The sequence below is a fragment of the Falco naumanni genome, chromosome Z (assembly GCF_017639655.2).
Source record: "Falco naumanni isolate bFalNau1 chromosome Z, bFalNau1.pat, whole genome shotgun sequence".
Classification (NCBI taxonomy): Eukaryota; Metazoa; Chordata; class Aves; order Falconiformes; family Falconidae; genus Falco; species Falco naumanni.
In genome coordinates this window covers 55,439,606-55,464,024 of record NC_054080.1, presented here as the reverse complement: position 1 = coordinate 55,464,024, position 24,419 = coordinate 55,439,606, and the positions used below count along the sequence as shown (strand labels likewise).

At 40.0% G+C, this 24,419-nt stretch overlaps 2 protein-coding genes across 2 annotated transcripts; both read left to right on the top strand.

Moving 5' to 3' along the window:
• Positions 1 to 2,525: 2,525 nt before the first annotated feature.
• On the top strand, positions 2,526 to 10,754 carry LOC121080737 (monocarboxylate transporter 13-like). Its single transcript, XM_040578859.1, has 4 exons — positions 2,526 to 2,727; positions 6,605 to 6,748; positions 7,885 to 8,688; positions 10,528 to 10,754. Exons 1-4 carry the CDS (start codon positions 2,526 to 2,528, stop codon positions 10,752 to 10,754), a joined length of 1,377 nt encoding a protein of 458 aa, XP_040434793.1.
• A 3,653-nt stretch (positions 10,755 to 14,407) lies between these two features.
• MLANA (melan-A) lies at positions 14,408 to 23,903 on the top strand. Its single transcript, XM_040580844.1, has 5 exons — positions 14,408 to 18,061; positions 20,555 to 20,651; positions 21,853 to 21,855; positions 22,276 to 22,374; positions 23,506 to 23,903. The coding sequence occupies exons 1-5, from the start codon at positions 17,988 to 17,990 to the stop codon at positions 23,572 to 23,574; spliced, it is 342 nt and encodes a 113-aa protein (XP_040436778.1). The 5' UTR covers positions 14,408 to 17,987; the 3' UTR covers positions 23,575 to 23,903.
• Positions 23,904 to 24,419: the final 516 nt, after the last annotated feature.

Here is a 24,419-nt window from a genome sequence, read left to right as displayed (position 1 = left end):
ACAGACAAGCTTTATATAATTTTATTGTCTGATAAACCTTCTGAATCACTGACAGAAATAAAAGCAGAAATAGCTTGGAGAACTTGCAAAGCAAGAATAAAGGAACACCCCCAGTGCCACAGAAAGCCTCTGTAGCTATCCAGCTGCAAAGATAAAGCTTGCACTTTTGCCTGTATGTTGTTGCTGGCAAATTTCACCATGAAGGGGATAATACTATTGACAGAGCTGTCTGCTCTTGCTGATGCACACACCAAGCACAGATGACAGCATTGTGGCTTTCCTAATTGAAGCCCCTGTGTCTCTTGGGGCACCCATTCCAGCTGCCAGGGGAAAACCTGGAGGTAGAAGTTAGTGGGATGCTAGGTAGAATGCTGATGCTTCCGGGCATGGCTTTACATTCTTGAGGGACATTGTGTGTGGCCAAGCAGAAGAGAAAGGACAGTTTCCTCACAGGTTTTTCCTTTCTTTTAAAAGGTTAGTTTCAAGGGCAAAAGGAGAAAGTGAAGATACTAAAACTTTACCATTTACTATTACTCGATAGCTAAGAGCAAAAAGAAATCCTGGGTGTGTTTTTGCAGCTTAGTTTTTTCTCAGTTACATTCTTGTAGTAAACTTTCACTTGCAAGTGAAGGAGAGAAGGAAGCAGAGCATGGTGTCAGAAACAACATACCCAGCCGTTGCAACATCTACGCTTTCTTCTGCTCTGTTCAGGCATTCCAGCAGTTCCCTACAGCATGTAGGGCTCCTGGCAGATATCTACCTCATTCATTAATCACGCAACTGAAATAGTAATTTCATTTTGGAGTTTCATGTAACACTGTGATCATTAAAAGAGACTGGAGGATGAATTCTGAGCTGTGACATAAGAGAGGTATTTGTGGTCGTGAAAAAGACTGTTCATTTAAGTCTTGTGAGAAGTAGGGCCTGATTTATGCTCCTCCTAGGGCAGAGTTTGCCTAATGAGGGTGAAGTGAGCTGGGTGGTGCCAGGAAGTATTAGATTGTATCATACCGTTTTAGTCTGCGTGCTGCCTGATAAGTAGCGTGATTTCTTCTGTCTGTCTTGTGGCAGAAACCATAATCCCTTGCCCAGGCATGTCCATGCAGAGTGCAGTAATATCAGCATCACTCTGCCTAGGCAGGCTCGTTTAGCCTGAATGTTGCATGCTTTTTTTATGTTCTTCAGTGCCGCAAATCAAATTATGACCATGCCACTTGAACTCGGCAATATCAGAACACATGACTACAACTTGATCTAGTTTCTGTATTTTCTTATAGTATTTGAGGACTAATGCAAGTATTAATTTTTCATCCTCACAAAATTCATGACCCTTGAAAGTATTAGCTGTATTTGACAATGGGAGAAACAGACACAGCATAATCAAACAACTTGCCCAAGGTCACCCAGAAGCTTGGGGATGAAAGCCAGATTCTCTCATATAGACCTCAACCACAAGGCATTCCTCCTGCTCTTGTGGCTGAGTTTTAAGAATTTCAGGATGTTGTCTGAGACCCTGTGCAACTGATGAATCTGTCTGGCTATGTCCATCGTGCGGATGCATCCAGTGCCGCATGTTAGTCTGAAGTTTGAGCCAGACACATGGCAGCAGAATGATTTTGCTTCTGATCCCTACAAGGCTCTGACACTTCTTTCCCCTACCCTGCTGCAGTGGTTTAGGTCCTCCTGAGATCATGTACCTCAGTGGGTGGCTTCTAGTGGTATGGACTCTCTTAACCCTCACCTTTTCCAGCTGCACACAAGGATGATAAATGTAAGTATAGTACATCTTCAGCTATCTTTAGCTCACATTCTCCTTCTTAGGACAAACCTGCTTTCTGTGCCATGTCTTTTTTGGTCCCCTGCATTCTGTACAACATGCCTGCTCAGAATTTAATGTCCATGAAGAAACAAGAAAAATGTAGGAATGTTTTCCTCCCTCAGCCAGATCCTGTGCCCTCTGTGCACTGCATTATTACTCCAAGTTTGTCACAAAACTTCTAAGGGGAAATACACTTTTTCAGTTATGCATTAATAAGATGTGCTTCCCTATTAAGATGCCTTTAAAAGGAAGCATGTTCCCCATTTTGGCAAAAACGCCTTGCAGTGCTGGAGCCATGAATGTTTATAAATGCTTAAAGGTTGAGGGCCCTAAAATTCTTGTGCAGTGTTCGTTGCAAGTTGCTTACACTGTAAAAATGGCTATATTGGTTCAGTACGTGCTGCTTTTTTCTGCCCTCCTTACCTAAATATTTTTCCTTTTTCAAGTTTTTTACTTTCTTTTGTTTACTTTCTACCCTGCTTTTTGTCTCCTGGGGCATGTTCCAAGGTAATATTTTCAATCAAACCACTGAAATGCATATTGTATTTTCACTTGGTGATTAATTCTGTAAGCCATTCCTAGAAACTTTAACTGATTTCTTTAATGCTGGGCCTTCTACTAATTTGCAGATCTGTTAAGAATCCTCACCACCATCGCTAGTGCCCCAGCAAAAAACGCCTGAGAGGAGATCTGAGAATTAGAAAAGATGCAGGCCAAAGACAGCAGTCCACCAGATGGTGGCTATGGATGGGTTGTGGTAGTGTCAGCCTTCATCGTGATGGGCCTCACTGTTGCTGTCCTCAAGACTTTTGGTCTGTTCTTTGTTGAAATCCAGGAGCACTTTGATGAACTTGCAAGCACCACTTCCTGGATCACATCAGTAACTATTGCCATCTTCCATTTAGGAGGTAGGTAGAAGCACTCCTCTAGCACCTTATTTTAATGTCTTAACTAATCAAGAGATTTTGAAGACCTCCTTTATAAAAACCCACAAAATGAAAACATGTAAGGACAATACTTCCTTCTTCTGTCTTTACAGAAAATTGGCATTTGTTTCCTCTCATAAAAATGTGTCCATGCCTCAGACATGGAATGGGTTAATGAGGACGCTACATATACACAGGAATCTGATTGTCATAAAGAACTTCACGTACCTAGACTTATGATTCAATTTTCCTACAGGCTTTGAATCAAACTCATTTGAGATAATCAGAACTGCAGAGCTTGTTGGATCAAGCTCTTAAACTGGTTTGTACAAGTTCACTGATCTTACAGTGACTGCCACTTTTTCAAAGTACTTTTAGACACAAGGACTGTGACCCTGCCTAGCAGATAAGCAATCAAATACCAAAATGGTGACTCTCAGTCCTGCTTTCTGCCACATCTTTATCATATCAAGGTCCCCCTTCCTTCTGTGTATTGCCAGTTCTGGCTCTCCTTTTTCCCCTCTGAATGATTCCAAGTTATTGATCTAACAGAAAAATCACTGAGTTAAAAAGAAAAAAACCACCCCACTTCACTCATAGAGAGCATAAGGAAGACAAGACCATGCAAACAGAGAGTAAGGGAAGAGAAGTGAACTTTCCCAGTCAAAGGTAATGAACTATGCAATCAGGTCAAATACCGTATCTCACCAAACAAAGGAGGGAAAAATACCAAATATGCTGCATTTGACTCTTAATTTAATTGTTTACAGAGTCCTTTGCACCTTTGTAAACTTGATGATCCTTCACCATTATGGTGAGGATTCCAAACATGTGCAGGCACAAACTGTACCAAATTTGCAAAGTCCACTCTACTTATTCCCGTACAGCTAAATAGTTGCAATAGGTAAGTATCCTTATGTAATAAATTCCTTACATAATAAATGCTGTCATAATTTTGTTTGTGGAGACATTTCATTGCACAGACACTATATAATTATATGCATCCTACTCAGTCCACACCTATCAATATTATTGCTTGTAACTGCAGTACTTCCTAAGATCACGAGCAACTGATCTTTCTTTGAAAAATTTATTCAGAAGAACAAAACAATAATTCAAAAGTCAAAGTAAAAAGATAAAGCAAGCCATGAGTTAAAAAGATTTTGTGAGTTTCATAAACTGTTATCATTGCTGCTTGCTTTATTCTGACAGAAATAATTAATTGACAAATAAGTGAAAAAAACTGCTTTTCCGCCTACTTCACAGACTACAGAAATTAATAAAGGGGAATCTATCAAATTTGGTTTACAAATTAGACTTATCATGACCTATTGTCATACTATTTTGTCATTCAGGCATATGAACTTAACAAGAAAAAAAAGCCAACATAGGAGGATAAAAGAACTCAAAGTCCTTTTTAAGTCTGTTTTGGGGTTTTGTTTTGTTTGTTTGTTGTTTTGGTTTGTTTTTTTATATATATATATATTTACATTATATAGGAATGTATCAAGGATAGAGTATATTAAATAATAATATAAAGTATAAACCAGCAAAACTGTATTTGCCTAGCTAGGTGTGAGGCTGGCCAACTTCAAAGAAGGCAGCTGTAATTTTCAGCAGAAATTGTTTTTCATCCTTCGAAATCCAATGAAAAGAGTCCTCTTTCAGTGAATACAGCTTGATGGCCAAAAGTTCCAACCCCCTTCTGTATAGAAGCTCATAATGTCTTGGGTCACTAGGTAATTTTCCTTATCTTGTCCTGCCTTTGCTTCATTTATAGGGACCAGAAGACTTTCTGCTGAAGATCATCTGAGCCTCCAGTTCTTTGAGCATCTTTCCTGGCCTGGCTTAGTCTTTCTTAATATGTTCCTCTGGGAAACCTTCAGTGTCATTTGACTCAGTATGAAGGATGATCAGTGGATTATTATTTTTTCCCATTTGGATCCTTTCAAAAGCAGCTCTGTGTCTTGTGTGGAAGGAGAGCACATGCTTCTACTTCTGGAGTTTGCATCTGCAACAGGCTGTTCAATTTACCACAGCAAGGATTCTCCCCATCACACACATAGGCCCTCTCCTGGTAGTGATGTACATCTCCCATCTCCTTTCTTTTTAAACTGTGATTATCATCCCTTTCCATTTTTTCTAAGTTTTCTGTGTATTGCCCTGTATCCTTTCAGACTTTGGACCCTAGCTATCTTCTCCATCTCCAGTTATGTGGCTAGCTTCTTTCTTCCTCCTGTTAATCCATATTCAATTTCTGCCTATTTCTTCTCATTTTCTGTTTAAAATACTGCTTTTTGGCAGTATTTGTGCCCCAACTGCAGATGTTTCAAAAACTGCTTTTGGGCAGTATTTCTGCCCCAACTGCAGATGTTTCTCTTGTGTTTAAGCACTTCTATGGATCTCTCTCTTGTTATCCTTAGTCTACTTTTCTCTTCTTTTGTTCATCATATATGTACAATCCTCTAACTGTATATGCTTTATCCTGTCTCATCCGTTCCACTACATCTTACAGACCATGACTGAATTCCAGTATCATTTTTACATGCTTATCAAATCATTGTATTTTTGCTGTAAATGCTGATGAGACATTTGGGATTTGTATAACTTCTGCCAGCTACCTGCTGGTGTAGTAGCAGATATTGAATGTCCTGCAGATTTTGCAGCCATTAATATCTCTCTCCCAGGTTTATTTCAGTTGTTCTAGCTACCAAATTCTCTTAACTTACTTAACACAGGTGAACGTACAATAACCTTCCCCTACAAACGACTATAAAAGCTTCCTTGCTGACTGCTCTCTTTTCATTGTCTTCCCATTTATTTCAGTTTATAAGCATGGTCCTCATTAACTGAATTTCATTTTATTCCTGAACTCCAGTTTCCAGAATGTTAGTAGATCGTAGGGAGCTGACTCCCTGTTTGCACTATTAAACCCCACCGAGAACGGGTAGTGTCAGGTGCTGCCTGGGATCCCTCTACAGTCCACAGGTATTTAAAAATAATCCTCAACTTGGGGTGTTAAAACATCCCCACAGAACAGAGAGTCACTTTCCATGATAGGCATGGCCTTGATCGTAACTCTGTGACACTGATGGAAAAACAGCCAGGCAGTATAACTGATCCTTAATGAAGCAAAAATAGCCCTAGCATTTCAGGTGCTTCCAGACCAGTGCTTTGACGGTTGGAACTGCTGCACCAGCTCAGATCTGTACTTGGTGCAACTTTGCCCTCATGTGTTGAAGTGTTCCTGTAGTCTGCTGACAGGAACCATACTGCTGAAATAAATTTAAGAAATTAACTGCAAATTTACTGGAGAAGTTTTACCTCGACATAAACCTCGATTTTTGGTCCTTTATAAAGCATTTGCAATTCCATGAACAGATAATTTTGCAAAGCTCTAAAAGATGAAGATTAGTATTCTCCAGAAAGTTTTCATGCCGGCCGTATCGATAATACATTCTAATACTATTTTTATAGGTTAACCTGGAGGTTGTATGACTGGGGTTTCGTGTTCTGCTGAAATGCTACACAAATTTCTGTCATGTCATTAGTTGTGTCCTTACATGAAACTCCATAGAACTATTCTGCAATGAAGGCACTGGAATACTTTCCCTTGAAAAAAGTCCCGCTATTTTGAATATGTTTTAAAATCTGCGTCCCAGTGACAGTCATTTCCCTATCAGCAAGAATCCAGTTTTAAAATCTCAATTGATCCCCCCCATCCAGCAGAATTCTGGCTGTTTAAGACAAGCATTATAACAGTGTTTCTCCTCCAATGCTTTATTTGATTGTTTGGTGCTGTCAATCAGCTTAATGTTCCTAATGTATTTATCTTTCTCGTGTTCTGCTGCTGATCCAGCCCCTGTTGCCAGCTCACTGTGTGTACGGTACACCCATCGGGCAGTTGTGATCACTGGAGGACTCCTGGCTTTTTCAGGAATGGCACTGGGATGTCTTGGACTCAACATGATCTGGATGTATGCAACAACTGGCTTCCTACAGGGTATGAACTTTATGACTTTGTGGATTTCATTCACCAGCAGCTCAGAGCCCTTATGTGAGGGTGCTAATTGTAGGAGTTTAAAAATATGGTTTCCATTTTGATTTCATGAGCAACTGGAACCAGCAGCCCTCTTTAAAGGTCATTTCCCTCAGGTCCCACTCTGGAAGTAAGAATTTGTGCTAGAAACCTGCAGCAATGAAGAAAGTGAATAATTAGATGCTAGTAATTTTCACCTGCAAATTACATGCAACCAGAAAGTGAAAAGTGTTTCCTTTTTTACTTGGAGCCAAAGACTCTGTGAAGGTTTAAATGATATGGAGTGCTGAAGTACAAGGACATAGAGATCCCAAATTTTGTGCTTTCTATCAAATAACCTTATGTTTTGAACACAGGCCCAGGCTTTCAGTTGATTTCAATCCTTTCCTTTACTCCAGGTGAAAACAGGCCAGAAAGCTGTCTCCTACAGCCAGCACATTTTCCTGGAACAGGAAGTGGAGTTGGCAGGGAAAAAAATAAAACATTCCCAGTTCCACGCTGGATGCCTGAGAAAACGTCGGGAATTTGAGCTCTTTGGCAGCCCTGGGCTGCCAGATAGTTTCTAGGGAGCCATTAAAATCGCTGTGACGTACAGCAGGTTGAGGCCTGCTCAGAGCGGTGGGGCAGGAACACCAGGCGCAAAGCGCAGCAGCTGCTTTCACGTCCTCCTGCCCCCTGCTCTGAGCACGGCTCAGATTAACCCAGCGGCCTGGTCTGCTGCCAGCCCTCGCTCGGACAGCAGGGACACCGACATCCCTCCGGTTCCAACCACACCGCCATGTAATTTCTCACCCACTGGAAAACTTGTCAAACCAACCTTTTTTTTTTTTTTTTTTTTCTTCACAGTGAGCGTATAGTACTGTATAGTTCATACTCCTGCTTTTTTTCTTGAACGTACAGCTTGCTCTTACAGAATATACACCATAAATAAACTCTTACACATGGTACAGCTGAGCTCATGCTTCTGCTAGGAACAAAAATTATTTTCTTTTACCAGTTTTTAACTTCGCAAATGTAGGAGCACAGACTGCTTTGATTTCCACCTTCACAAAATGCCTCAATAGTGTCTAACTGGTGCTATTTGTATTGGTGTTTTTCAGGACTTGGGATTTCCTTTTCATGGACGCCAGCCATTAGCATTGTTAGCCATTATTTTTCCAAGAAAAGAGCTTTGGCCAATGCTATTGCCAGTGCTGGAGAATCTGCCTTTGCATTCACGTTTGGGCCATTTTTCCAGTGGTTGATCAGTCAATATGGATGGAAAGGTGCCCTCTTGATCATAGGTGGCATCCAACTCAACATTTGTGTCTGTGGAGCACTGATGCGACCCCTGGCAAGCAGCTGCCTGCTTGAGGCTAGCCATTCTGAAACTGAGACACCGCCTGGCGATGGTGAATCTAGGACAGACAAAGATCAGTCTCCCATCACACACAAAACCTTCAACTGGATGCTTGTGAGGCAACCAGAGTTTGTACTTTATGCCATTTTTGGCCTATTAGCTGCTATGAGTTTTTTTGTTCCTCCATTATTTTTAGTTCCACTTAGCTACAGCCTGGGAATAGATGAATCGTGGACTGCATCCCTCCTATCCATTTTGGCTACAGTGGACTTTGCAGGCAGACTGCTATGTGGCTGGTATGCCAATCTCCACATTACCAGAACTGTTCATTTGCTGACAATGACAATTGCACTGATCAGTACTTCCCTGATGCTGTTGCCACTGGCTAACAATTACCTGTCCTTGGCAATATTCACTGGCTTCTATGGATTCTTCTTTGGTACGACAGTTGCCGTTCACATTACAGTGCTAGCAGATGTTGCGGGCATGCCAGATTTTGACAGTGCTCTAGGACTTTTCATGCTCATTCGAAGTGCTGGAGGTTTTGTGGGGCCTCCTCTTGCTGGTAAGTTAAGATGATGCTCTGCCAAATACAGTTTACAAGAAGAAAGAGGAACGGTAACCCAAACTGAAAAAAACATGAATCTGGACCGAAATTTTCCCCTTTTTTAGCTCAGGGGTATCTGAACCAAGAACCGTATATAAAAAAAAATTAATTCCTCTCCACAATATCTTGCTCCTATCTTCTATGTGGATTTAGATACCTATTCATCATGGAAGCAGGTAAGAATGGCAGGGTTTGCATAGTGGTGTTGCTGCTTCCTAAATCCCACAGAATTCCACTGAGTGGACTCCCACCCTCTTGCTATGAAAGTGTACCTTTGAGACAAGCAGCAGATCCACACTTTCAGAGAAGAAACTGAAATCTGAGACTAGCGATGTTGCATAAATGCTGGTATTGCTGGGAGGGTTTCTACAGAAGGTCAGCTTGAACAGCTTGAAACATTAGGCTATGTAAACCTCAAGGAAATATTCACAGAGAAGCCTGCTGTTTTCAGACAGCTTTTGAGCTAATCAATATAATAAATGGGGGAGGCAGCACATAACAGTGGGAAGAAAAAGCAGACAATAAGACAGCACATGGATTTATGGGCTGGCAATGAGACAAAGTTGTCCTGGAAAAATGCAAGACACAAAAACTGCAAGCTGTAGGGACTTTACAAAGTGATATGGCAGAAAAAAGACCACTGTGGCTTGTAAAATGTGGATCTGAGTGCTCGTCCAAAGACCACTGCTCACGTGGTACAGCGACTTTTGTGGTAATGACACCACTAAGAGGTTACAAATGGGTCAGACTGAATACCGGAATATTTTCATTCACTTTTGAAAATACAGGAACCAGAAAGATTTGTAGAGAATTTGAGATAGAACAGTATCAAAAGTATGTTAGGAAGATCTGAACAAAATACAAAGTTAACGACATTTATATAGTGGCTGGTCACTAGCACTGATTACCTGGGGATCAGTGTAACCTCTTTGTGTATATATAGTAAGCTAGAATGTATGGAAGAGAAGAGAATCCTAAGTGCTTCCCGAGCTCTTCTCTCCTGCTTTAAGGATAAAATCTAAAAGATTTAGATTCAGAGTTCCTTTGCCTAACAGGACTGATGTTAGTTCGGAGTGAGGGCTAGGGAGTACACTAAATGCAGACAGACTTTCCAATGGGAGACCAAGCCAGCAACCTTCGTCAGCCCACAAATGAACCTGCCATTGTACCCGCAGGGCTGATACTACCACACATACTGCTTCAATGCCACTACTAAAAACTACTGTTTTTACAGTACAGTACACAATGGCATTAAGTATTTCGTTTGGCTTAAAGCTACCTAAAACCTAGGGTCTTTTTGTTAATATCCATGACTCTTTGTAAAATGAAAGGGAAATCCCACTACACTTCAGGTGACCTCTCCAACATTGTCTCCAGCAGATGCCTCTCATTTCCTTCCTTAAACTCTCTTGTGCTGTACAGTGACAGCCCAAATTACAGCAGCTGGTGATAGCTACGCCACCGAACATGGAGCTACTCGGATACAAGGCTGCATGATATGGGGTTTTTTTTCTGTCATTACCTTCATTTTTGGCTGTGCTTTAGGCTGAAAGTGCTTCAAACTGTAAAGCGTTTTGTATTACTAGCAATTCACATACACGAAGTAAATGAGACGTGAATCGTGTTTCAAATCTTAAAATGCTATAATGGGGTGATGTTCCATGCACTCATGATGTAGAAAGCTGCAAGACAGGCGTAGCCAGGGTACTCCCTTCAGAGGGTATGTTCACACTACCGAACTAATTCACATTACCCTGTTTTCTATCATTCACATTGCTGCCATTTGTTTCTTTCCAGGTCTGATTGTGGACATGGCTGGAGATTACAGAGCAGGTTTCTACATGGCAGGAGCCACTCTTGTTCTATCAGCTGGATTTTTAGTTACTTTAGACCAGCTTCAACAGAAAAAAGAAAGAAGAAGCCAGCCTAATACTAAACCAAAGAAGCCAACATTACTCTACCCTTCCCTCCACTTCCTGAAACTTCAAAACAGAAGGTATCAAGAACATAGTGTAGTGGTGTGACTACATCAGATACCTTAACAGCATTTCAGGATGTATGGAAGTGCTTTATTTTCTCAAAGCTCAATATTAGTAGGTTTTATAAAATGATGGGAGTTTTGGGTAGGAATGTTTGAAACTGAGGAAGAAAGTCATTAGTTTACAAGCAAACCACACCAGTAACTTTTATCATACTATTTTGATGTTGAAGTTGCATTTTTGGCTATAGAAGTCCCACAGGAACATGATAAGCAAAGTAGGGAAACTATAGTCTAAATCAAATTATCATGAATATACAGCATATATACCTATGTATACAGCAGATAGAAAACATCCCCCCAAATGCAGACTGCAGTGATCACCATAAAACAGAAAAAGGCATCAGCTCACAGATGTTTAGCATGGGGAATTAGTGTTCAGTGTCTTCAGTACACAAGCTGGATGTGAAAGCAAGAGTACATGAATATATTTTTGAGCTAAAGGGTTTGCAGCTACTCTGCAGAGCAGAGCTCGAATCTGATAAATAAATAAACTTCGTATATGGGGAAAGTTATGTAAGTAAAGAGAAATAAATATTAGTCCTAAATATTAGAAGTAAAAAGCAAAATACACACACATAAAATGGAGAAGGATTGATGAAGAACAGAGGAAAACCTAAGGCTACAGTGGACTTCAAGTGAGAATCCAAATGCAATCCTATACTAAAAATAGTAAATGTTTTTCCATGCTATGATAAGATAGAGGAGATAATGATGCTTGCAAGGCTTTAAGTGGAAGAGGCATGTAAGCTGCAAAGAATTACGTGGAACAAGAATGAGAAAGGTTAAGAAAACACAGCCTAAAGAAAAAGTGTAAGAAATAAAGTTTGTCTGGTTTAGAAGAAAAAAGGTTGTACAGAGCATGAGAACAGCCTTCAAATCCATAGTAGCTTGAGATAAAGAAGACACCCTTAATTCATTTTCTTATTAAGGCAATTTGTAACTAATATAATTTGCAGCAAGGCAGAGTTATGTAATGGGGAAAAACTTTACTGTAGCCTGTGAAGCGTAGAAACAGACTATAGGGAGAATATGAAAACACAGACATGTCAGATAATAGATAAGACATGAGAGAGAATCTGAATATATTCAATTGTCCTTCAGAAAGGTGGGATGGACTAGGTGACTGCTTATACCTACATTTCAACTACCTTGAGGCTCTTTGAGTGAATATTCAGTTTATGAGAATAAAGTCTATAACCAAATAACATTTTTTTGTCGTTTTATTTTATCAGGGGAAAAGGGAATGTAAAAGAAGTGAGGAGGGGCTGGATCACATTTAAAAAGAAAGACTAAAAGGAAAAAACATACTACTTAAAAGCTCTCAAGCTATCACAAATATAACTGCCCTACTTATGAACTTCAGAAACTTCTACCATTGAAACAATTTATCTGTGAAGCCAAGTTTAACATAAATCACTCACGTAAATTAATTATTTATTGTTTCATAAGAATAACAATTATTTAAGAAAATTAATTTAACTTACAGGAAATTAGCTAACCACTAATAACTCAAGTATCAGCTTGATTGCAGAACACACGTTGAAAGGGACACAACTGGGTGGGCAAAGTCTTGTAGCAAGGCCCTGAAATTTCTGAGAAAACATTTTTCAATCCTGTCAATTGAAAAACTTAGATTTTTCTAGAAAGTATTCGTCTTTAGTCTGCTGCAGTGCTCCGATATTTAAAATAACTTTTCATTTTATAAAATAAAAGGAAGGGAAATTGCTGGAGGTGGTGAGGGAGAGATGTTTACCAGATGCAGTGTCCACCTCTGACTTTGTTAAAATTCTATATTTACAAGCCCCGTCACTGATTTCTGTATTTTGGTATGTCCTGACATCTGATACAGGCAGTGAAGAAGGCTAGTGGTTTCCTGGGCTGTGTGAACAAGGGCAGAGACAGTAGTAGGTCAAGGGAGGTCATTATTCCCCCCTGTTCTGCAGTTGTGCATCCATTTTGGGACACCAAGTACAGGAAAGAAGTTGATAACCATGACTGAGTTCAGCAGAGGACCACCGAGAGACTGTGGGATCAGGGCTGGTCCAGCCATGAGGAGAGGCAGCTTTGGGGGTATGCAACAGCATCCCCAGACCGACAGGAGGGAAGAAGGAAATGCAGCTGGGCTTTTCAAAGCGGCAGGTGGCAGAAGGACCAGAGGCAGCCGCACAAGCTGAAAGATGAGATGCTCAGGCTGGAGCTATGAGGACAAACTAGTGGTGGAGCTGGGGCCCGGGGAGGTTGGGCCATGTCCATCCTTGGGGGTTTTGTGCCCTGCTGTGTGATGCCCTGAGCAGCCCGGTCTGAATCCACGGCTAGCTCTGGGCTGGGGCTGCGGCTGGAGAGCCCCCCAGGTCCCCACCAGTCTGAACAGGATCCTGTGAGCCTGTGAAGGGAGAAATGAAGAGTCATTCTTTTATCTTTTTCTGCTAAATGCGCTGAATAGCATTAGTTGTCTGGACACTCTGTCAGCTGAAGACTATATCTGTTTAATAGCACAGAGGAAGTAGCAAGTGCTTGTAGTCATTTTGGGACTGCTTTTACTTTAGGTGTAGCAGCAATATTCCAAGTCAAGTTTCACTGGACTGCTACTGCAGGGATTGCTTGCAAAGGGCTGTTTTGTTCCAAGCTGCTGGTGAATATATAGTGAATATAGGCAACGTAGTCAGTGTTGCCTATATTCACTTTCTTCAAACAAAGTTTCTGAGATGGCCTCAGAAACCTAAATCAGCAGCTCACCTGCAAAGAGTTTCTCACTCCAAACCACTTAGCCACTCACTGGTGGAAGCGGAACTGTGAGGCTTTAGAAAGCAACACCATTCTCTTGAACCCAGATATGGCCTCCTGAAATTACATGCAAGGGAAGTCATAACTCTGCCTCATCCAGATAGAGCCTGAGTGCATCCAAAAGGTTTTCACCCATGGTTGGTCATCCTGCATCTCATGGAGAAAGTCCCATAAATCTGAACAATCCTCCAGTCAACCACAGATAAAGTAGCAGCAAAGAAAAACACACCAGAAAGCTATCCAGTCTTTTTTCTTTGGAAAAACAAGGTTCAGGACCACAAACACCACTGCATTCAGGGCATCCTCTTGGCATAGCTACTACAGGATTAAGACTACCACTCCTTTACTGTACATTGTTCAGAGATGGAGCAGAGGAAGATGGGTCTGACACTAAGGACCACAGTTTCACTTGGTAATTACTTGAGGAGGAACTTACTTTCATGAACCAGGCTTTCAGGATGGCAGCATATTAATGGTATCTGTGCAAGGCAGTCACCAGGACAACATGTTGCTTCCTGGAGGTGCCTGCAGTTGAGGCAGTGCAGCGAATGAAGAGACGGGACGCAGCTTGATGCAAGCAAATGTCAATTTATTGTACGGAAGCACGAGTTTATATACACTTTCAGAAGGTGCACGTTTTAAACAGATTGGTTGTTGAAGGTAAGCATTGCAGGCTAGGCAATCCCCGATTGGTGGTTAACTACCAGCAATTAACAGCAAGGTGTTACCTTTCCTTGGCGCCATCCGTCCCCCACTCCCCTGTGCTCTGCAAACATGCCTCATCATGTTAATTGTTGTCTAGACAAGCTCGAGCACATTCCCCTCAGCTAACTGATTGCCACGCATGGTCCTAGTTTCCAGCCCGCTCCTGCAAGGCAGCAGCAATTTGAGGAATAACTTCTTTTAAAAAAACTCCAAATCAGGCCTATAGTAAAACTGTTCTGCCCTGGAAGCCTGATAATACCTACTTCAAAGTAAATCCCAAATCATGGAGAGATGAGGATCTCTCACCAGCTGAAAGGGGTATAATCTCCTTATTCACTCTTACTGCACTGTTTTATTGCTAATGTAGATTTAGCACTGAAACACTCGACAGTTTCCACTGAAATTTCCGGAAGACTCAAAACTAAAGCTGTTAATCAGCTGTCAAGGTACTTTGCTCTGTCTGCTCAGAAGCCAGAGAAAAATAAAAATTGTCAATTAAGAGAAACAAATAGATTAATAAGAATCCCAGAATCTTGTCCTAGAAAGATGGACTCATACTGTCAACAGCATAAAACCAACTGCTATTCTTGTAAAAAGTCAGCATGTTATTTTCATTTACACTTGAAGCATTAATTTCATACCTGTCATCAAGATTCATGAGAGTGTCCTAGGCTTGCCACTGCTTGCTGGCTATCACAAAAGGCCTGAGTTGATCTGGGGTTTCTCATAAGTACTCTTCTTCTGAAATGTTATCTTTAAAAAGGTAACACCCATGGAATCCATACATCAGTTCCAGTGACTTTACAAGCCATGGAGTTAGCAGTGCCCTCAGAGAAGTAAGATTTTGTAAAAAACCCTGAGATCAGAACCAGGACATGGCATTTCACCTTCTCATCCATCCAATTCCTCAATAGCAGCAATGTGCATTTACATACCAGATGGCACCGCAGATCCATGACAAAGTTGTTCTTTTTATTCCCCTTCCGTGTTATACTATTAACAAGAGATACATTCAGAACACAGAATATTCAAACAGTTGACATTTTGCTCCCCCTGCCCCCCATGAGGCAAGGATGGGGCAGAGAATGGTTTTGACATCACATGGATTTTCTGTAGGTCTCAGTTCTGATTCTGACAAGAACAAACAGGACCCTTTAGTTATCACAGTCCCCCAGAAGTGGAGCTTTTCTTCAAGAAAACACGTGATCTGACAATGAGCCCCACGACATTTTCAGAGTACTGCACAAGGGCTGACATTTTGCTTGGGAATGTGATTGACTGTGATAGCGTAACTTACTGTTTTACACACACGGGTATCTACAAAAACGTCCCCTGCATCTCTTTCACCTTTGAAACTCCCATGGAGTTAATCTGGGATAATATAGGAGAAACGCTGAGACATTTGGCCAAATAAGTGAATTTATGCTTCTCACTAATGTTCATTCTTTCTCCTTCCTTTATTTTTCCCTCCAAAAAAGGTGGTGTTTCAAACTTTAGTGGGTCTAGCAAAAACAATTAGACCCTTGTGGTGTTAATCACAGAATGGCTGAGGCTGGAACTCTGCAGGTCATCTCATTTAACACCCTTGCTCCAGCAGGGCCCCCAGTTGCTCAGGACTGTGTGCAGACAGCTTTTGAATATCTCCAAGGATGGAGACTCTGCAGCCTCTCTGGACAACCTGTGCCTGGGCTCAGTCACCCTCATGGCAAGAAAGTGTTTCCTGGTGTTCAGCTGGAGCGTCCCATGTTTCAGTCCATGTCCATTGCCTCTGGTCCTGTCACGGGGCACCACCATGGGAAAACGTCCAAACAAAGATTAGATTTTTACCATAATTAGACAAAACACATAAGCAGAAAAATGGTTTGGCCCTTCCCAGCCCTGCACTAGCTAAGAATATTGATGTAAGGACTTTTAATCTGATTTCCTAAGGAAATGGATATTGATCTATCACACTGTCTGTTCTTTCCTATTCACTTTTGAGTCTATCAAGTCATTTTCAATCACATTTAGAGCCAGCTTCAAAGATAAGTGAAAACTTCAAAGTTTGGAGCCCTTCAAACTTAAAAAATCAGTGGCAGGACAAAGGCACCCAAATTAACAATTCATTGGGACAAATGACAAGCAGAACATAGTTATTTTATCTTCTTTTTTACTTTCGGCAGTAACTAACACTGCTAGCCGATCATAGTAACCAGACCCCCAAATTAATCCCAGACTGCCATTTCTCGCCTGCTGTTGTAAATGGAATTTCTGTAGCGTGAGGACAGGCAGTTCACACAAATCCGTAGGAAACCAGGCTTCGTTAGTCCTGCACAGAACTAAACTGTATTTTCCCTAATCTAAGACACTTCTATCATGGTACAACAACATCCACCGATGAGCTCTGTTCCAACTGTGTAACCAGTGTTACAATGGTGCAAAAAGTGTGCATAAACAAAGCTATAGCTGAACACATAGAAAACCACCAACCCTCTGTCACAACATAATTAGCCCTAAATAGAAACATGTTTGAATTTAGAAGCAGTGTGCCCACTCTAGGAGCTTGTACTAATTAGGCAGGTAAAATGGTGTTAAGCCATTTCTCAGAGGGCATGTAATAAATGAAAAAAATAATTTTTTGAGCTGCTTATTAGGAGGGAAGGATGCAGACTGTAAGAAGAATATGAAAAGTTGTCTCCTTGCCTCTTTCATGCCAATTAATGCATTCAGAAGCTGTACTGAAAGGAATTTAAACTCGTGATAGTCATAAGAGAACAGATCAAAGAAGAAAAAAACAGACCAAGTGAAGGGAAAGAAAGCTGCACATGCCATTCTGTTAACAGACAGGATACAGGTCTGAAGGAGGTAAGAGGCTTTTTATTCTACCCAAGATTTTCTGTGTTGTTTCAAAATTATGCTTCAGAAGAGGCTTGACCGTCTCTAAGCAAACTCTGTAAATGTTTTGTATCCTTGGCTAGAATTCTCTTCAGTGAAGTAATTGGGTTTTGTACTTTACCTGTGTAAGGCTGGTACATTAGCTGGAAACTATCAAGTAGGATCCGTTGCTGTGCTGTTTAAATGACAGCACTATGAGTACTTGTGCATTTCTTCTTTGCTATATTTGATCAATTAGATTTTTAACTATTCACACTGCTTTTAGCTGGATGATTATTCCTTTAAGAATGCAAATTAAGATTATAATATAAAATTCCCTGCACATCTAAGTATAGATTGTCAGCAGACGTAAATTAGTATAACCATCTGAAAATCAATCAGTCTCTGAGAGTTTAGGCTGATTGAAAACTTGAGCATTTACAGGAAGTAACAGAAATAAAGAACAACTACTTTTAAGGACAATATTAGTTTTTCTTCTGCAGTTTTTCTTGTGCAGGTAAATTGCCCTTCTTTCCATATTCCTAAGAGATTTTGCTTCAGAAGTCTGCTGTCACTTAGTACCTAAAGAGACCATGTTGAATTCTTCTCTGTTGCACTCAGGTATAAATATCTTGATGTCAGTGGAGCTATTCAAAAGTAGGCTATAGTTATGGTTTTGAGTTTTGCCTTAAAATTGGGCAGGTGCATATGTATATGGATCTACTCGATTCTGAAGATATCAGATTGCCCTGACTCCACCAAATGCTCATGTAAAAAAAATTTTAAAAAATATATATTAAAGATAACAAATTATTTATTCCACTGAGGCATTGTATTCCTATCCTGTAGGTTTGAGCAGGACCAAGGTCACAAAATGCCCAGGAGAAACCACCACGCAGATGACAACTTTTTCAGAGGGAAAGGACACAGCTATATTGCAGCAGAAGAGTAAGCATAAAGCAAAACCTATATTAGTATGTAAGCTGGTGAATAAAATTTATGGTGAAAGAAATGTACAAAATAGTATCAGAAAGTCGCCATTGTATATAGATGGAGTGCATTTTAGCTATCCTGTAGTTGTCTCTGATGTTTGTCACTGCAGAATCATAAAGAGCCCTCAACAGTTAAGAAAAATTGCAGAATTCAAGAATCTAGACTGTGATCATATGATCACAAGTAATTAGTCGTTCTAATAAAATTACCAGGTTTACTGAGGCTTATTTAGAATTTTGAGGCTGTTTGCAAGGTGGTCTTTACACTGTTTTATCTCCAGATTCACAAACCACTCTTCAGAACCTCAAGGGATTGTCTCACCCTAAAGAATAATACAAGCCAAAATCCCAGAGAAATGGTAAAATGCCATCAAAAAGCAGACAGAGACATCAATGCCATACTAATGTGACTGTCAGTAAATTGTTTCTGTGTGAGACTCCACTTAAGCAGAACTAATTCAAGTTAATTGTTTTGGCTTACAATACATTATGTTTGGTCTTGGATTACTAGTGACATTATCCCACTGGTGATATGTTACTACTTTAAACAAATATTTCCAATATGTTTGGGATATCTGTAGTGGAATGTGCTTCTGATACTGGTTTACTGGCTGCCAAACTCGGTGGCTTGTGTGTGTCCCCCTCCCCCTACTGCAAGATATTTGTTTCTCCATTTATCCTGGGCAGACAGAATAAAGAAAAGGGGAGGCTCACTCTCTCATAGTCCTTCCAAAGCAGTTCAGTTCTCTAAAATAAAAAGCTGGCTAGTCATGTCTCAGCACTTGAAACTAAGCATGCTCACCTCTAACTGCCATGAGTTCTAGTGGCTGCAGCTGTAAGCAGCTCTTCTAGATAGACAAGCGAAAAAGTGACTCTCTCTCCTTCCAGTACCAGAAGGAGCATTTAAGATACAAGCACAGATTCCTAACAGCACAGCTGTAGCTATAGCTGGAATTGCAAGAAATTGCATACACGCTTTTCATACTAGCCTCTGAACAGGTAGGGAAGGAGCTGACATGGCAAACATGCAGTTAAAATCACCAACTCCAGAAATTATATTCTGTGAGGGATACAGGCTAATGGATGGCTAAACCCACAGAGCACAAGAAAAGCAAAAAGCAGTTTCAAAAGGCAGAAAAGGCAGCAGTCGCTTGGAGAAGTAGTCTGTCCAAGTTTTAACTGTGCTGGGGACTGTGACAAAACCAGCGGAGCTATCTTGTGACTTTGAAGATCAGCTGCAACATGGCTGCACCAGGAAAAAAAGTGAATGCCATGAGCTGTGTTCTTGGGTTAAACAGGTCTCCAGCCAACACCCAGTCTTGAAGGGCAGGAGTAACTTGCAAGATTCAGGTACCTGTGAAAAAGAAAATCTCTTCGGCTACGAGAGGCTTCACACTTCAAACTGCACACAGGCAGTTCAGACAAAAAGACAGTGTGTTCTGCCACACAAAACCTGCTGGCATCTTCTTTCAGGCTTCTTAGGTCACAAGGAAACACTCCTTCACAAGACTCTGAGTCAGTGAAAATGACAGCGAGTAGATACAAAAGGTCTCTGATAAATCACATACTGCACTACTCAGTCCCAATGGAAGTATGTTAGAATGGGTTTACCCTGACTCATGTGGTCACTGTTTTCCTGTCCTCTTTTTCCTTTAAGCATTTTGCAGACTTTTCGGTTCCTGAACAGACAAAGAACAAAAAAAGTGGGGCGTGAATTCTGTATGTCTTAATGGGGAGTATATTAGCATAGGAGGAAGGGGTTTGTGACTAGGAAACTTGCAATTACTTTGTCAGCTTGCTTTCTGACAAGATAGTGGAACCGCACTACCTCTTCCAAGCCCTCAGTGAGCTGTGGAAAGGATGTCTTACAGCACAGTTTGCAAATCCTAGGCTCCCTAAAATGACCCAGTGACACCAATTCTGTGCCTCGTATGTCACAGAACAATAACTAAAGAATTATAGAGCTCTTTATGAAGAATTCAGTTTCTTACTCAGGTTTTGAGGTTGTTTGGTGTTCTATGTATCAAAAAAAAAAAAAAGCTTCTGTCACCAGCAGCTGTTGCAATATGACTCAGTTAATGCAGTCAGGACCCATTTCTCAACACTTGCTGCCTAGAGAAATTTGACAAATAAACATGAGCTGTGTCTCTGCAGATTTACTGGCAGGGATTTTTCTAGATGCAGTAGTCACTGGTAGATCATTATCTTTGAAGCAATATATTCCTCATTTTTAAAATGCTTAAGAACTTGGCAGAGAATTTAGCCAACTGACTAATTGACAGAGAGTGGCTGAAGTTATTGATACTTTGTCTATTTTCTGAGTTAAATTCTGCTCCATGCTTTCCTCTGATAAAAGGATACCGACACAAAGTTTTGCTCTAATCATTCTTAGTCCTGGGAGAATGCATGTAGCTCTGGTATTAATTATTTTATTTTGCTTTCCCAACAGAGCTCTGGGTGTTGGACTCTTCATTTTGGTCCTGGCAATTTTACTTATCTTTGGCTGCTGGTATTACAAAAGACGTAGTGGCTATAAAGGTCTGCGGGTAAGCATGGCTGCTCACTTTCTAGCATGCTATTATTTTAATGACACATTATGATTACTTGCGTTACATTAATGCAGAGAACATCAAATCTGTAACAGGACATCATTACCTCAGGCAATATATACACTGACCTATACACAGGTAAAATCACACAATAGGAAACACACCTTGCCCTGAAGAACTTGCAAGTCAGGCAAAGGGGTAAGACGAAGCAGAAGCATAGGGCGATGAAGCCTGTCGCTCAACTCTGCACATCAGTGGAAAAACTGATCTCTAGGAAGCATTATGATATTTACAGATAACCAAGATGTGTTCTATGTAATCTCATTTAAATAAAAATAATGTATTTATTATTCATAAAACTTGCCCCTAAGTAAGGACAGATATGATTAGAGTTAATCTAGGAAGCAGAGAAGAATAACTTACAAGTAGGTAAGTAAGTATTACGTATGGGTGATGCATGATTTATTTGTGTAAAAGTTTACTTGCAGTTTTAAGATTTACAAAAAAAACAACCCAACAGTGCAGGTTTGAGGTTTACTTTCTAAACACTGCTTCTAAAAAATTCTACTTTGTGTCTTCTTAAAAGATATTAAAAACAAAGGTACAATCCTCCTCATAACATGTTATTAGAAGTCCCAAAGCTTTATCTCTGAAGTTCTGCTTTCTCTCCTATAAAAGAGAGGCCACTCTTAATTATTTAAAGTGAAAGCCTTATTGAATTTTTTTACATTGTATGTTTTATATTATACATATAATTATTTTTATATGTTTAATATATAAAATATATATTACATTCATTATATATTTACTGGAAATATTATTTACAGTAAATATCTTCTAGTCATCCTAGTGTTTCAAAGAAGATGTAACCATTTGGAATTAAAAACCATCTGTCATCTAAGTTAGCAAATCCACTTCCTTGCCAATTCCTATAACTTTGTCCCGTTACCTTTCCAGTGATCTATCCAATACATATATCAATTGGCATAGTACATAAAACCTGAACTTTCATAGTGAAATGTTGCAAAAAGGAAGGTAGTACTCAAAAAGCCTTGAAAAAGCAAACCAGAATTCCTTTATGCCTGCTTTGTACATCATGTCAAAAAGCACAATCTCTTTCATTCACTCTCATTGCATATTGCTACTTTCTGGTTTTGAAAATCAGATTTTTATTAGCTTTTTGGCTAGCCTGGTACAGAATGTATATAAAAGAAAGGTGGAAAAATGGAAAAGAGTTGGAGATTAGAGAAAGAAATGGGTGGGATAAAGAGGTGGCATTTGGGTATGTGAGAAAGTGTCAATTCCTGCAGCAGTCCTGGACCTAAAAAATGTGATTCTCATTTTTCTGGTAAATGCCATTCTCATTTTCTGATAATTTCATAATTTCTGGTAATCCCATATTACTGGATAATATAGGGGAGAGGGTATGTCTCAGCAGAGACAGCAAAAAGTGACAGGTAGATGATCTCTCTTACTTGCTGGCATTGTGCCTGACCCTAATCCCAGATTCTAATACATGCTGTACATACGCTGTCAAATATGAAATGATGCATAGTTTGCTCCAACTTCACATTCCCTTCTTCCTTTAATCTTCCCCATATTTCTTCATAAACTGCCACAGAAAAGCTCTAGCGTGGGTACAATACGAACCGTCGTAGGTGAAGGAACAATACTGGACTGCAAAATGGCTCTGCAGGAGTACAGAAGCTTTAATTCTGTGGTAAGTTGCAACTCAGGGTTTCGTTTGCTTACAACATAGTATGACATGGCCAGACAATCCTGGTAAACAGCCACTCAATGACTCCTTTCTTGGGGTGTGCTCTCTAGATTAGGTTTTCAATGCCTCTACATTAACTTAAAAAGTAGGATTTTGCACAATTTTTTGTTAAACGCTTTTCACAGTAAATCTACTGTTAAGAATTCTTCTTTTAAAAAATTCTCTTCCTTCACTTACCTTTATTCTTAAGTTGTATGACCATTATACGTATATTAGAATGATGTAACACCTGAATGCTGAAATATACTGAATATACAAATATCTCCCTAATACAGGGGTCCTCAAACTACGGCCCGCGGGCCGGATACGCCCCCCCCCCCCCCCCAGGGTCCTCAACCCGGCCCCCGGTATTTACAGACCCCCCCGCCCCCCCCTGCCGGGGGTTGGGGGGGGAACCAAGCAGCCGCAGATGGCTGCCTGCCACTGCATCCGCGCGCCGGCCCCCTGGTTAAACAGTTTGAGGACCCCTGCCCTAATACAACAAATGGACCATGCCTGGTATACTATAACCTGACAAGGACTGTCAGGGAACTTTGTAAAACTTCAAGGTTTTAGCTCCTCTAATCATTGCAGAAAGATGGACTATTCAAACCTATAATTATAAAAAAGTTAAAATAACGTAATTGATAAATATGTATGTCAAGTTATGGGTGTGTTTAAATAGTTTTAAAATAGGGAAAAATCTAATTTACAAATAATTTAAAATAAGCTGCCCATATTGTTAACATTGGAAATAAGACAATATACCCGCATCAAGACTTTTAGAGAAAAGTTTCAGTATTAGTGTGAATTCTCAGGATAAAAAAAAAAGATAAAATCTTGTCCTTATAACACTAAAAATTCCCTCTTTGGACAATTGATAAAACAAAATTAATTAAATCTGATGCAAAGCCAAAAAACATATTAGCAAAAACTAACCTTAAAAAAAATAAAGACATAATGAATGAGCTCAGCTATTTTAAGAGGTAATGCCATATGTGATATAATAGTAAATAGCTCATTACATCTTTAATGCAATTTTCTTGTAACTCAATTGTTTTTTTCCCTCTTTCACACCCATTTTCTTTACTAAAGGTACCTGATGCTCCACCAGCTTATGAAAAAATTGCTGCAGATCTGTCACCACCACCTTATTCACCATAACACGAAATCTTAAACTCTGAACATACTGACTGGATTTCTTCATACTCCCTCTTAATTTCCTGTACATGCTTAACTTTCTCAAAGCTTCAATAATTTAACAAAATCACATGCTTTCACTAGTAGTTGCTGAAAATTATTACTGCTTAGTTTACCGAACTGCTTCTTGAAATGCCTCAATAAATTTGAATGTGCTTTTGGTTTAAGTTTTCATTTCCTGTAGTCAGATTAATACACTATATTTAAGTCTGGGCATCTGGCATCCTTCATAGCTCTACCAAAAGTAAGTACATACCATTGAGTATCAACCAGAGTAGAAAGTGTTGGCACCTTTGTTTTCATCTTCCCTTTCTGTAAAAAAGTAATAAACTATTCCCTAGAATGTAATGTACACGGAATCTGTCATAAAATGGACAAAACCATTTGATGACATGTCCTGTTGCAATGACTAACCATTGCCCCTACCAGCAGTTCTAAAATTAACCTGCAAAAAGTGACTATATTTTACAACAGGCTTTTACCTCTCATCACTTGTTTACGTACCTGCAATGAAATAATGCCTCATAAAACACGATCGAGGCCACCTAGGAATTCCTGCTTAGAGTCCGTATTATTTCACACTGGTCAGTCAATGGGCATAATGATGATCACCTTTAGTTTCCTATGGGCAGTCTTGTGAGAAAATAAAAGAGCTTGGTAGACACAGACTTTACATATCATCTGTTTCTAATATGATGAAGCAATATAAGAATATGTATGAAGCCCACATTCCTTGAAGAATACAGAAGACAGCAGACTCCAAGGTGTTTATTTTTCCTGGTTGTCAGAATGCTAGCAGTAACAGAAAA